Genomic DNA, 15015 nt, shown 5'->3' with positions numbered 1-15015 from the left:
TCCTTTATATTTTTCTACCTCTTACCCTTATTACAAGACAAGATATGAGTTATGATCTACAGTATATAGCCCTATATATCTCTGTGACATCATTCCTCCCTTCAGCCACCCATCCATCTCCCTACCTCCTTGGAGGGGACCCTAGATCCCTTCCTCCGTGACCACCAGCTTTCCACCATGGCAATGAGGCAAGAGAGCACCACACCAGCTGCCAGAACGCAGAAAACGCCAGCAAAGCTGTGGATGTCCAGGGCGTTGCCATGCTGTCGTGTCTGGACTGAACTGTAGAGGTCACAGGGGCTGTCCCTGGGCCACCACTTGAGTTTCAGTATGTCCATGTCACCGTTCTGCTGGAGCTCCAAGATTCTGGGATGCAAGCAGGAGACAAAATGTAAGAAAACAGCACATAACAGAACATGTTAGCCTACATATCAGTCAGTTAAAATCTTGCAGCTGTATTGTGAAATCAGGCAATGTCTTAGGTTTACAAAACTTGAGGTTTTATGGCAATTGAAAGAGGTCAGCACATCCACAATGAAATCAAGTCATACATGAATGAATGCGTAGATACATGAATGAGCAACAAGCCAGCGGCAAAATTCACAATAGTAAGATACCACTGTCCATAATGAGCATAAATTGCAAATTGCAATGCAAATTATTCACACAAGTCAATTGCACAAAACCTGGCAACACTACAGCTTTTACTGCAGCTGCTGTAACGTCTCTCATCCATTTGAGGGCAGTGTTTGCCAGTTTAAGTCCTGCCTGATCCCTGACAACCATATTGGGCTGTCAAACTCATTATGGCTAACATTAATATGTTTTGCAGCACAGCGCGAGTACACTGCCACAATGTCATTATGCAGCCTAGCTTTAGTCCCACGATTGATGGCTTCAGAGAGGATACAGCTCAGAGGTTGATGGGGTCCCTCTGTTAGCCTTCAGCTTATTATTTAACTGGGTCGTTCATTTTGGTTGGAGGAGAGCTGCAGACACACACAGACAGACAGGCATACAGAGGCTCTGTTAGCTGGGCTGGATATTTAACAGCCGATCTAGCATGGAGGAGAGAGGCACACAAGGAAAGGGAGAGACAAAAAGGAAAAAATGCAATCTAAGAATGTACGTTTCTACATGTAGTTTCCTCACAGAGACATAACTACTGACACGAAGCACAAACCGATGCAAATCCCTTATAATGTAGATAAATTAACTTACCACACTGATTTACACCAACAGAGCAGATAAACATCCAGAACAAATGTACAAATGTGACTATATGTATGTCCAAGTAAACATAAACCATAGAGACACATGTTTGCAATTATTTGAAAAACATCCTGAGGGCAAACGTCCTTATTCCAATAAAAACATGCTAACACTGTGCTCATCTCTCGTCTTTATTTTTCCTAATACAGAATACACAAAATGAACCGAAATCAATCAAGAAATGCAAATGAACCCTGCAGACAGTTTACATAATTAATTTCATCCACAATAGCCAGAAAAACATGACTCATTTCAATGTAAATCAGCCCAACAGGCTCAGCACATCACTCTATAACCATGTTACTTTCATTTAGGGACATTGTCTTATCATTTTCAGGGCTCTACTAAGCTAGTGGGACTGAAACAATGTTGTTAAAATGCCAGTTGTGGCTGTAATAGGAAGTGAAGAGAAGAGAAAAGAAGAGAAGAGAAGAGAAGAGAAGAGAAGAGAAGAGAAGAGAAGAGAAGAGAAGAGAAGAGAAGAGAAGAGAAGAGAAGAGAAGAGAAGAGAAGAGAAGAGAAGAGAAGACTAATTTGAACAGCAAATCCACCATCAGTCATTCTAATAACAGATCATGTCCACCAACTGCTGGCTTGATTGTGGGATTGTTTGGTTCAGATCTGCACAGATTAGTGTGAAGATTAGATAAGACTTTGCGTAGATGATATGCAATATTGACTCAAAACAAATGAAATTAAACTGATCTGCGCAAGCTACCAGAGGCTTAATAGATACCATCCAACTACACATCAGTAGTTGTATAGTGGCATCCGTGGCCTGGTTATACCTTAGTCAGGTATGACATTAAATCCGCCTGGTGGTTTTAATGTTGTGAACAGTTCTCATGGGCCAGTCTGTGTCTATAAATCCCCAGATGCAGTAAGCTGTGATATACAGGTGTTCTGACATCTGTCACTCTTGGTCAGCTTTACCTTTTTTCCATGCTGACCCCTATCCACAACATTAAAACCAACAGGTTTAATGTTATGGGTGATCAGATCATGTACATGAAATGGTTATTACTCTGCAGGTATGAATATGAGGTAGTTGGTATAGAAATCTACCCTGCATCTGTTAAGTAGTGCAGTGACCCATGCTGCTTTTTCTTCCAAACATGCTACTAAATTACTTCTGGACTGCAATACTGCATGACAAAAGACTGGTGAAACTGTTGCTCTACCACTCCTTGCACCCTCCGCGTGTTAGATTGCTGATTCTTTGAGGAGCAACAGTGCAAAAGCACATCACTGTGGCTACTGTAGTAGGGCACACAGTTGATAGACAAGCTGACACATGTTGGATTTGCGTTTATTAAAATTTAAACAGCGTCCTTACCAGTTTTTTCTTAGTGTGACAATATCACCGAAAAAAAAAAACACTTTTTGTTAAAGTCAGAATGATCTTTTGTTGTGTTGTGCCTTTCATACAATGCTGACCTTTTTATCTGTAACTTCGACAACAGATTGTTCACACGTGTCAACACACACAAGCAAGCCTGCATTCACGCTTACACACAGGCTAATGAGATGGAATAAGAGCAATCAAACCTATCAAAGAAGCTAGTCAACGTTTTGTCAAAATATTTCATCATTTTGTGCTTGGAATTGAGCTAGCTTCTGAAGATTTCTTGTTTGTGTTGACATCTTTCCGTGTCTGTCAAAAGGAGAGACGTGCTTTATGTTTGGAGTTGTTGTCTGTTGTCACTGCTCTGTTCTTATGTGTCACAAATGTCATGTCACACAAGCTTTGTGCAGCACTTAAGGAGTGGCAATAAGCAGTGCACATCTAGGAATAGGAACACAATTACAGTGGATGCTTTTTTTTTTTCCTTAAAGAGACAAATAGAAATGTTACTGTAATACTCTCACCTGTCCCATACAAAAGTTTGGACACAGAGAAATGACCAATTACCAAGAAAAACAGATTTTATAACAAGAAATTAATCAGAAATACACTTGTTAATATTGTTAATGACTATTATGGCTTTGTTTTAAAGCAATATCTATATAACTGTGCAGAGGTAATTTCTATGTGTGTGCACATGTTGGAATATGTGCTGAGGTTACCGGCTGTATCTGTAAGTTAAATATTCCCTTTTTTGATCTGATTTTCAAATATTAATGTCAAGACTCACTAAATGACAACCTCTTCTTATCCTAGACAATCAAAAGGATGCTAAATAAAACAACAAAGAATAACTAAAAGCCTCACTCCCCAACTTGATCAAAGATAAAACACGGCGCAGAAGATAAAAACAAACATTTCAAAACCAGACATTCATCAGTGGAATTATTAGGATGTGACTAAGCTGTATGTAACTTTGAGGAGGACAGAGCAGGAGAGATTTGAGATTCAGGACAGAGTGCTTTCTCTCTCCCCTCTATTACGACCCTGTCTGCCTGTGGAGCTCATCATCTATCATTCTGCACTAATTGGCCTATCAGAGTTATGCAAAGGCTGCTTCCCTGATAGGACCTTAAATCAAAAGCTAACACTGACATGCACTCACAAGAACATTCACATGCACCACACAGTGAATACATTGGTAGCCTTTATCTTGTTCACAGACAGACAAAAAAAACAAAACTGCACGATCTGATTAGCAGAATACTTACAGGAAAGAGGAAAGAAAAAGTGACCGCACTGTTAACATATGTGATGCTTGCTGTCATGTTTTTCCAAGCATCAAAATACTCAAACCCAGCCTCTGTTTGAACAGATGGTGCAGACTAAAAGTGAAGAGGAAGATGTTCATGTGCCACACTTGTCAGCTGTAGAGAATCTGATAGCAATGCGGACATATTAACTCGCTACTGCAATGTGAGCCTGCCTGGGTAATTGTTCTGATGATAGTTGCTCTCAGCTTACATAACCTGAAAGAATAACTCCACACATGTAAGATCAGTTACGGCAAAGAGAGTAAGAGATCTTTGCTAACATATGACAGCTACTAGGATAAGGAATACTTATACTGGGTAAAGTGAGCATGATGTTCATTTTTAAACACACAAAAGCAGTTACCCCTGTTCTTCATTTATCTCTATCTCATGCCTGACAGGCAGGATGAAAGGCCACTGCAAGCCGCCTCACAAAAACATGGGTTGAGTCAAAGGTTTCCTGCAGTACACCATCTGTCTAGATCGCTAATTTGGCTGTCGCTGTCTCACCAAAAGAAACGCATCTTTCCTTGCGAAAAAAACACACAGGCAGCCACGTTTTCCTGTACACACACACACACACTGCACAAAACACACACCAACGCAGACAGAAATGTGATGTGTTTTGCTTTAATTTCAGTCAGAATATGTAGAATATTGAACTGAAAGAGTGTACAGTTAGATGTGCTTCTTAGTTTATTTTCTTCCTTCGGGGGCTGTTAGTTGTTTTCCTCAACATGTCACCCGCCGACACACTGCTGCCTGAAGTATCAGGAAATAGATCACTTTAATCACCAAGAATAGCGTCTATTATATATCATTGCATCATACAGAACAGGTATTAGTGTCATGTCCTGCGTTATATAACACAGGAATGGCTATATTAATGTCAACTGCATGTTAACATCTAAAACGTATGTGTGAGGGTTTCAATGTCACCGTCAGCTGCATGCATGGGCAGAGTAAAGTGTGTTCAGTGGGTGAAATGTAATCATAGAACAAGTGCAATTTTGTCTCTGTTAGGCTGTTAAAGCAAATGAGCAAGGGCTGCTTGTGTGGCGTGTGTGTGGGGGACTGTTGTGCGTCTCTGTGTGTGTGTGTGTGTTTATGTTGGAGCGTGAGTGTGTGCTCTATGTCTCAGCCTCCCCGTTCTGTCCGCAGCGGCTGTTACCGTGTGGACTACATGTTGCCATGGCAACTCTATGGCAGCAGCCTTGATGGTGGAATGATCACACATTATTAGTTGACTCAAGCTGAAACACGCACGCACGCTGGCATGTACGCACGCTCGCATGCACACACACACACACACACACACACACACCATAGTGATTTGGGTAAAGAAGCTGGGGACAGGAGACTTGCAGAAAGGAAGATCAGTTAAAAAGAAAAATGTGCAAGAAACTGAATGGATGTGATTCTGTGAGTCTGCTGCAAATTCTGTCAGATGACAAAACACATTCAAGGCACAAAAAAAAACACACACACAGGGACAGAGAGAGACTGACTTACTTAGTAACACAAGAAGAATGGAAGTACAGTCACACATTTGCAGTGTGGACAAATATTTCAGCAAGAATTGGACAGCCCAGAAGGGCACAGACATGAACAAATATTCTCCTCTCTCCTTTTAGCTCTTCATATTTAATGTAGGAACACTCGCGGGTTTGTGTTTGTGTTTGGGATGATGAATCTGAGAGTGAGGATATTTTAGAAAGTGAGAATATTTTGTCTGATCCCCACTTATTTAATAGGATGTTTACTAGATAAGACTTATTTGGATGAAGAAGGTTTGAGTTGGGGTAATAATCGTGAAAGGTGCGTGAGCATACATTACGGATGAAAGTTAAAATCACAGACATCAAAGTGCCAAAAAACTAATCCTAACAATAAGATGCAGCTTCTGTAAGCATGCGGTAAGATTACTTTTCTTGTTTTTGACCTAAAGTTTTGTATGAATTTCAATGGGTGTAATTCATTTAAGGAAAAAACATCATGTTTAAATATGTATTACCTAAAAAAGTGGGCTGTTAGGGGTTCATCTGACTTCATTTGACAGCAACATCTATTTGTAACAGTTTTAATGAGCAGCCACTAATGTTATAAGCGATATCCATACTGGAGTGAAAATGGCCTGTTAAGAGATTTCACACTGTGTTGTTGCACCACTGCTGCAGTATGGGGAGTGTCTTTCTAACTCAAATGGATGATGGGGCTGTTCCAAATAGAGACTACAGGCTACAGAGTGAGTTTTGAAAGGCTGTTATCTCAGCACCTTTCAAACTGATCGTGGAGTCATTGGTATTGATCAACTTGGCTATCAACCCTCTCCAGATATATTATGGCTATTTTCTTCTATAGGACAATAAAAACCTCACTTATTGCCCCTTTAAATGCACTGTAACTCCATATATTGTGTTGATTCTGCAGTCTTCCCCAAAGTCCATCCATAAGACTCCTATAAATGCAGGTAATGTTCCATTTTGCTTTTTCCCCCTGTGGCAGGTTTTACTGCAGATGCAGCCAGTTAAAAATGCAGAGTGGTGTGAGTTAGATGATCAATCATAATGTTCAAAACAGTTCAGCGGCTAGATAGACCTCTTAACTGTTTCAGTGAGAGGTGTTGAGGCATAGTGTGTCATCTAGAAGAGCAGTACCATTTGAAGAACAGCGAAATATGTCTGCAGCAACTACAACAGTCTTGCTCTTTTATACGAATATTCTTCTCCTGTCACCTCTGTAGAAAACACAATTTTAAGTAGTAGACAGTGAAAAATGGAAGATGCTGTGAGGTGAGAGGTGGAGAGAGAACGTGAAGACAGAGAGAGAAGAGATGTGAGTGAGTCAGAGAATAAGACAAGATGGAAAATTGAGTGAGAAAATGAGAGGGGAGCAAAAGAAAAGAACAAAAAAAAAAAAAAACTGGCAGTGTGTTCAGTCAGGGTGGATGGCTGACAACAAAATCATACAATGGAGGAAGGGAAAGCTCAGGTGTGAAAGTAGGGGAGACAAGATAGGAAGAAGAGAAAAAACAATAGATGAGATGAGTGAACAGAGGAGGAATGTCAAATGAAATAAGCAGAAAGGGGGTGTGTGTGTGCGCGGGGGTGAGGGACAGAGGTGTTATGGTAAAATGAGTTTGTTGCTCTGAGACGACCGTTGGCTGTCAGCTCCTTAAATGAGAACAACGCAGCTCTGACAGCTCAGTTACGAGCGTAAGACAAAGCTGGCAACATCAGCAGACTCGGGCTGCCTCGCCGGTGTTACCCTCACAGGAAAACATGATGACGAATTTTCATATAATAAAGTCAAAAAAGTGTATAGTGGGAGTTTTACTGGATGGCTCCAGGGTCAGAATAGATTAAACCTTTGTTTTAGAAAATACAGCACATGCTGTGCTTGTGGAAAACATACCAAATAAATATCTAAAGTAAAACATATAGTTTTCTTTTTTCTTTTAGGCAAAACCTTTGCGGCTACTGATGGCTCTGTGGCATTTCAATTACTCGATTAGGTAAGAGTGACATAGTGAATAGGAAGGCCAATCTTCAGCTAGAGAGCTGAACTCTAGTGAACATGTCAGCGAACAGCCCACAAATGGACCCTGAAATGCTGAATCACCACAAGCGAAAGGTCTTCTGATCCTAATTTTAGACCTGCCAGCGGTGATGAGAGGGAATCAATAAGTTGTGTTGCTTTTTGTAACGTGGCCTGCTTCAAAGAATGAGCTTTCAGAGAAAAACATATCAAAAGCAAAAGAACAACTACAAACTGACCTTATTTCCAAATCACTTTACCACTTTAGAAAGCTGGGCAGTGACTGAGTCAAGAGCGGAGAGACTCAACCCTTGTCAAGCTGTCAGCAAAGCGCACCTGCTCCTGATAACTGTGTCTGTGTTTCAGTCAAGTTAAAGAAAAAATACACACACACACACCCACACCCACACAGACACAACAACAACAGAGAAGCTGCGGCTGAAACACACTGACCCACAGCCACACATTAATATCCTAACGTTACTGCTGCTGGAGTCATGTCAGCCAGAAGGAATATTATTACAGCACCGTTGGTGCATATTTGAGTTTGCTTTTGAGTGGGTTTATTTTGATGCCAAATATAAAAAGAGTGAACCATAGAAGTCTCTCCAATGACCTTCACATTTGCAGACTGGGTATTTTCACAGCCTCGTTTTGGTGGCAGAGATAACATGCTGACTTCTATCTCGCAGTTACAGTGTGTAAAACCCGGTTGGATTTTGCTGAATTTCTAAAGCTAGGTGCATTTTAGAGGAGGACACGCAGGATTGTAGCTGCCCCAAACACATCTGACAGATCAGGGCGCATGCTGTTCAACTGTATCAGTGTGACAGTCTGAGATCTCTGATGGGTACAGTAAACAGATCATCAGCGTGATGATAATTAATTACGGACTTAAGCACCGTTACTTTGATACAAACAACAAACGATGCTCACAATCTGTGTGAACTTTTTGGCTTTCCAACCCACCCATCTACCTCCTGGCACTGTTTTTCTTCACCAGACAAATTAGCACGGAGACAAGAGGAACAGCAAACTCGTGTTTCATATGCTCCGTCCTCCACAATGAAGTGAAAAGTAAATCCAAGTCAAGAATCTTATATTGCATAACAGAATTTATAGTATGTGTATAACTGTGTATTTGAATTCAGTTGAACTAAGAGCCTGTCGTAAACAGAAATTAAAAGTTTCTACTACAGCCTGGAAGATTTTCAGTGTCAGTGGGTTTATATTCATAAGTCTCATATATCTCAGAATGTGTGTATTCTAGTACACAGCTAGAGTACTTATAGCCAGTGTAAAGTTAGTGTATTTCTCATATTTGGGACCGTGAACTAATCCAGTTAGCTTCAAGCAAGTTTATCTCAGTAACACCAACTCAGTCCTTTAACCCTGTGATTTTGTGAAAAAGTGTGTCACTATACCGATGCTCATTTTTTAAGAGAGTTTTTTTTTTTACTGACAAGTTTTCAATCCCCTAAGTAAAGTTTACAAAGCTTAATTATTCCAATTAGCACTCTCAGTGTGCAATGTCATACACTTTGTCAACAAAGTTTTCAATTAAGCATCATTAAACCACACATTGTGTGGGTGAACTGGAACAGATTATCAAGCTGAACTATGATGAAAAACATACAGAAGTCGCACAGTCATTAACCATCATCAACAAATAGAGAGAGTGTGTGTGTGTGTGGGGGGTGTTGGGGGTGGTACACCTCCCCGTCATTTATTGTGATTAATAAAGATTTAATGAATGTACTGTAAGTGTGTGGGCTGAGTTTAACTGTGATGGATAGATAGAAGAGTGACAGCAGGGAGAGGGAGATTAGATTGACACTTGACATTAAATCTTTTTTTGGCTCCTAGAACAATGTGACAACTGTTAAAACACACACAGAGACACATACACACACACACACACACACACACACACACACACACACACACACACACACACATTGTCCTTAAAAAAAGGAATTATTCTCCCCCATTGGTTGTGATTTCCATGGATTGGGAACTGAGGGCTTCAGATCCAACATCTTAACTTGAACTCACTTTATGTGAGTGTTTGTGTGTGTGTGTGTGTGTGTGTGTGTGTGTGTGTATTGTGTATATGTGTGTATTGAAGACGAAGAGACGATCAAATACTTTGCTCAGTGATTCAGTGCATAGGTTTTGTTGTTAACTGTTGTATGCTACTATTTTTTTCTCTTACTCTGCTGCTGTTTGTTTTTTTTTTCCCACATCACATGGTATTTATAAGAAAATTTGGATTTTGAACTATGATATGAAATAGAATTGGTCAATCTAATAAAATAATCATTATGAAAAAGAGAAAAAGAGAAGGTGGCGTGAAGGAAAAACAGCAAAAATGCCAATACTCCAGTCAATATGTCCCTTGCTCCACGGAGACCCCAAAAGCAGAACGAGTGAGGCTAAAAGTCAATATTTTAACTGGGGGTTTTGAACTAAGTGAAACTTTCTCAGTAAAAGTTTTTTTTTTCCTATCATAGCTCCAAGACTTCAGTTATTCCTCTAACATAGTATAAAAGACTACTGTGTAAGCAAGCATACGCTGCTCTAGGCAACTGTGAGTTTGGCTGTCAAAATGCATTGCAGAAATATTAATAAGAGTGTTGTACAAAATGTCCCGTTGCGTCTGGCCAACGAAACCTGAACATTTTTATAATTAAAAATTACATTAAACAAAGGAAAGCTGAAAATCACTGAAAGAACTGCATTCAAAATAGGTTGACATTTTACTTCAGAAATTATTGAAATAATAAAATTCATTACATAAATATTATTAATATATAATAAACTCATATGCATATTTTAGGGCTGTCCAAACAATTAATCTGCTAACCAAGATTGATTGACTTTTCTCTGTGGTCTTGCCGACTTTCAGCAATAAGCAAATCTTCTTAAACAAAACCTAAGCCTGAAAACGTATATACTACATTAAACAATTACTACATTTTCTGTATTGGGAGCTCTTACTTAATAATAAATATTATAAAATTATTATTATTATTATTATTACGTAATGCCATAAAAATGCCTCAAGCATCTGTGACAGAGAGCTAAGGAAATAGTACTGGGTATAATATCCAGAGCCTTCTTCTGCAGACTCTGTTTACAACCCTTCTGCTGGAACGGAAATGTGAGATTTACATGGGCAAAGACGGCTTTAAAAGCCTTTTATATGTGCCCTTCAGTGGTGTAGTTTGGTTTATCTCTATCATATACATGTCCAAAGAAAAACACCACTACATAGTTCATTAAATTTCATCTCAAGGTTTGCAATAACCAAACTTTCACAAGTCAGTTCATCAACAGTTTTTTTAACTATTGCTGACAATTTTACTGTCACGAGAACTGCTGAAATAAAAGCTTGCCAGAATATTGAAAGCAACACAAACACACAGTTTTTATGAGCCATATACAGTTTACTTTGTATTCACTGAGACCCCAAGCACTTTAGTATCACTTAAAAACAATTTTTAGTAGAGGACTGCACTCAGTTTAGTGACACATCATCTACTGTGGTCGGACGATTTACCATCCAGACAGGATTTTCAATAAATGCATGAAGGACCTGAGGCTGTGGAGGAACAGTGGAACATGTATGCATGGATTGATGGATTTAAGACTAAATAATAACATCAAACTTTTATAATTACAAAGTTTAATTATTATATAATTAGATATAAGTTTATAATAGACTTAATAGAGATTAAGAAAAAAATAAAAATAAAAATAAATTACACACACATACATTTACATTTGGTCATTTAGCAGCTTTACTATCCCCTTTTTCATATTTTATGACTTTAAATTTGTGGCAAAAAAGGAGACTCATTATGCAGGCTCAGGAGAAAGTGACTCCTTCTACTACTACGTTAATAACATGAATCAAACCCTTACTCAGCCACAAAATACTAGACTTTATCACAGGTTTTCTGGAAACCTAAACAGCATATGTTTCTTCAAAAGATAAAGTAAATTTGATCAAATAACATTACATCAAGTTTCCAACTTTTACATTTGACTAATCCTGAGTAATTTCACAATATAAAGTCTGGGTATGGTGCATGCTCACCACTGGCCTCTGAGATGTAATGCATCTGTGATTGTGGCAATGACTGGTCGCTGCTGTGTACCGTACGTCATTTGGTCCTTCAAGTGTACCGTAGAGCATCCACTGCCATGGTACAATGCCCTTTTTAAAAGCACTCAACTACCAGCTCTCTGGCCACTGATGAATGGTTGCCTACAACCAGGTAACAAAACAGCTACATAACCAAATCTTTGTTGTTGAATTTAATAAAAGTAGCAGTTCAACTTAACCTATATAGAAGATTTAGCACTCTTTGCTTATCCTGTGTGTGCCTAGATTAGAAGTAGGAGTTTTCTATTCCCATACCAATAGTACTATTGAGTATTCACTCTGCTCCATTTTCTCTTAATTTGCTTATTCTTACTGACATTTATCATCTACATTCTTTAAATGTCCCCTTCACCACAGATGAAGACTGCACTTCTGTCCATGATCACAGAGAGGCACCTCATCTATTTTGCAAACGAAATATAAAATGTAACCATGTTCAATATGCACAATAAAGTGCCTGGCCCGCAGCTTATCTTCTTAGACTGCAGCAACCGCAAGATGTCCATCTACTATGGATTAAATCTTCTATTTTAAATGTTCACGTTAAAGCCTGCAGACACACAGAGACAAAAATACGACTGTGAGCAAAGGTTTATTTTTTTTCCACAGTCTTGCCCCTTCAGCACTTCAAAACAACTTGTCAGTAGCTGTCAGTTTAAATTAGCGGACTAGCCCTTTACAGCGCAGTTTTTCTGACTCTGTTAAATCTGCAGGCTGTCTCCATCAATCACAGAACAGCAGTACCCACAAGCACGTACACATTATTTGTTCTACAGGGCTAACAAATACACTCAGGTCCACACTTTGGCACATAAAGAGAACCACAGACATGGAGTGGTGCTGCACTTGAACTCTGGCAACGGCTTCTTTATAACAAAGTGGTTGAAAACGATGAAGTTGTAGCAGTCTGTCTAAGACACTGCCCTTCTCACCAAGGCGTCAAAGCAAATAAATTCCTTTTCATCTCTCATATTACCTTCAGGGACCTGCAGACAGTAAACACTCCTCAACTATGCAGAACACATACCCTCACTCGCTACTGACACACATACACAAAGACATAAAAGAAGTTGCTGGATCTCTATCCAGTTACCCCTCACAACCACTGACTACTTAGATCTGTATCAATTACTGACGTATTGATGTATCGTCTCAGATATCCTGTTCCCTATAGCTTTTGGGTTTTTGATTTTCTTTCTACTCTTGTTATTTAGATTTATTAACTAATTGACATAAAGATCTCTTTTTCAGAAGGGACTAAGGTACATCCATACCACCAATTATATATAATAAATCATTTATTTATTTGTCCTATTTCCAGAGTTCTGTTTCTTTACTTGTGCACCTGTGATAGCTCACCAAATTTCTATGTCCAAGATCAGTGGTCCTCATTTCCCCCCTGCTTCTTGATTTCCAGCCATCCCTACTCTACACACTGCTAATTTCCTTGACAAGGGGATTTTAGTCAATCAGAAGATGGAAGATACCGATTCACTTTGTCTTCCACTCTGCAATACTCTTCTGTGATTGTATCTTCCAGCTTCTGATTGACTAGGCGTGCCTGGTCCTGAAAATCAGTGGTGGGTAGGGCTGGATATCTGGAAAACAAGCAGGGATGTGGGCCTGAGGACTAGGTTTGGAAACTGTCCAGTTGTCTAGGTCCACTGGATCTAACACCTGTACGGTTTGAGCTCAGTTTGAGATGAAGCGTGTTGTCAATTTGGGAAATGGAGAAGACTCGGTTTGTGATGTTGGTGGAATACACAATGTCATCGTCAGCATAATCGAGAGAGAAAATGTGAATGATGACTGTAGTGAGTAAATACATGTGGACCAGAAAAAACAGTTGTATGCAGAATTAGCCAGATGCTTGGAGCACAATTTATCTGACAACATGTGATAGAATCAAAAGGCTTACACAGATCTTGATATCAATTGTATTCTTTTAAAACAAAGACAGAAAGGCCTGCGGCTGTAATCATTATTTTTTCTTCTTTCATGTCGTGTCAAGACTTGAAATATCAACTGCAAATAGTGAAAATACATGGCTGTACACTGGTGCATGAGCTACATTATCTTTACACCGACACTGTGGTCTCAGACACTTGGTGTAGACACATGTGTTTGTACTGAGAGGAGCAGGCTTAGCAGATGTTAGCTGCTTATATAATTCCTCCCACTGGCTCTAGTGGTTTTTGGCCAGCTTTTTGCCTCATGTGCTACTGTTGCTGTTTTAGAAATCCCCTTAAAGTGGATGAGCTTCATACAGTACAGTAAAGCACAGATGAGAACAAACTCATGCCCGTCTCATTTATGTAGATATCACAGCCTGTGTCATTTGGTACACTTGATAACACTCGGGCTTGTATATTCGTTCTACAACATTTCCTCTAAGCATTTTGGAAAGGTGCCGTCACAGAATTCTGAGCTTGCTGCTGTTGACAGAGATTGTGATTTACCAGACAAAGTAAAAAAAAAAAAGTGTCATAAAATTCTTCTATTCCACAGGTCTGTATAAGCAAGACTACAACTCAAGTAAATCCTGGCAGAAAACAATACAAATTTAGGTTCAATCTGCAGTGTAATCCCTGTTGCTTTTAAGCTCATGCTCAGATGTTTGTCAGGTTATTATAAGACAAAAAGGGTAAACTAATTGTTGTTTTAATATTAACAAATGGAGGTGGATCAGTCAACACAAAGATAAAAAGGCTCCAGACTTTTTATGAGCACCAAGTATAATCAAGCAAAGTGAAACATTTCTCTCTATGGTATCAGCTACTGCTAATAAGATTCCTATTAAAAGTGCACTTTGTGCTTCAATAATCTGTATAATACATATTGTCAGAATTAAAATATGAAAATCACAGCACAGAAAAACAAAACAATTATACTTCTGTGATTGTATTCTCTCCTGATAATTTGTGTGTCTGTTTTTGTTTGAGCCACTGGGACCAGTGTGAGTAAATTGTCTTCCTGAGAGTGTGACATTGTGCCTGAAATAATAGGGCAGAATTGGGAACATGGTCTATCAATTAATTGCTTGTTTATTTTAATAACAGCCATGATAGGCAATATTCTGGAGCGCCATGCTTCACCGAATATAGAGCCATAAACAGACAGGCCTATTCCCTCAAACACTGTAAAGCACACACAGACAGCGACACTGACTATTTTACATTATATAAATTATGACAACTTAATTGTATCCCCCATTTTGAAATGATCTTATGTTCAATCACAAGTAAAGCCAACATCATCTAAAACATCTTTAGATGGACTTAATAGAAACACTTCAACACCTCAAATGCTGAACCTGCGACTAGATTTTTGTTGACAGTTCAACCGGGTTCAACTTTAATACATGATTTAACTACTCG

At 39.1% G+C, this 15015-nt stretch overlaps 1 protein-coding gene across 1 annotated transcript in view; it reads right to left on the bottom strand.

Annotated features, from left to right (window-relative positions):
- The window catches only part of grid2 (glutamate receptor, ionotropic, delta 2), a 394704-nt gene that overhangs the window by 11261 nt on the left and 368428 nt on the right, over window positions 1-15015 (bottom strand). Inside the window, exon 15 of the mRNA XM_026343567.1 lies at window positions 126-366. Within this exon, the coding sequence (XP_026199352.1) occupies window positions 126-366 (241 nt within the window). The remainder of the gene's footprint in view (window positions 1-125; window positions 367-15015) is intronic.

The sequence above is a fragment of the Anabas testudineus genome, chromosome 9 (assembly GCF_900324465.2).
Source record: "Anabas testudineus chromosome 9, fAnaTes1.2, whole genome shotgun sequence".
In the NCBI taxonomy this organism is placed as follows: Eukaryota; Metazoa; Chordata; class Actinopteri; order Anabantiformes; family Anabantidae; genus Anabas; species Anabas testudineus.
The sequence above is the reverse complement of the archived record's forward strand: the minus strand, read 5'-3'. Positions and strand labels throughout refer to the sequence as shown.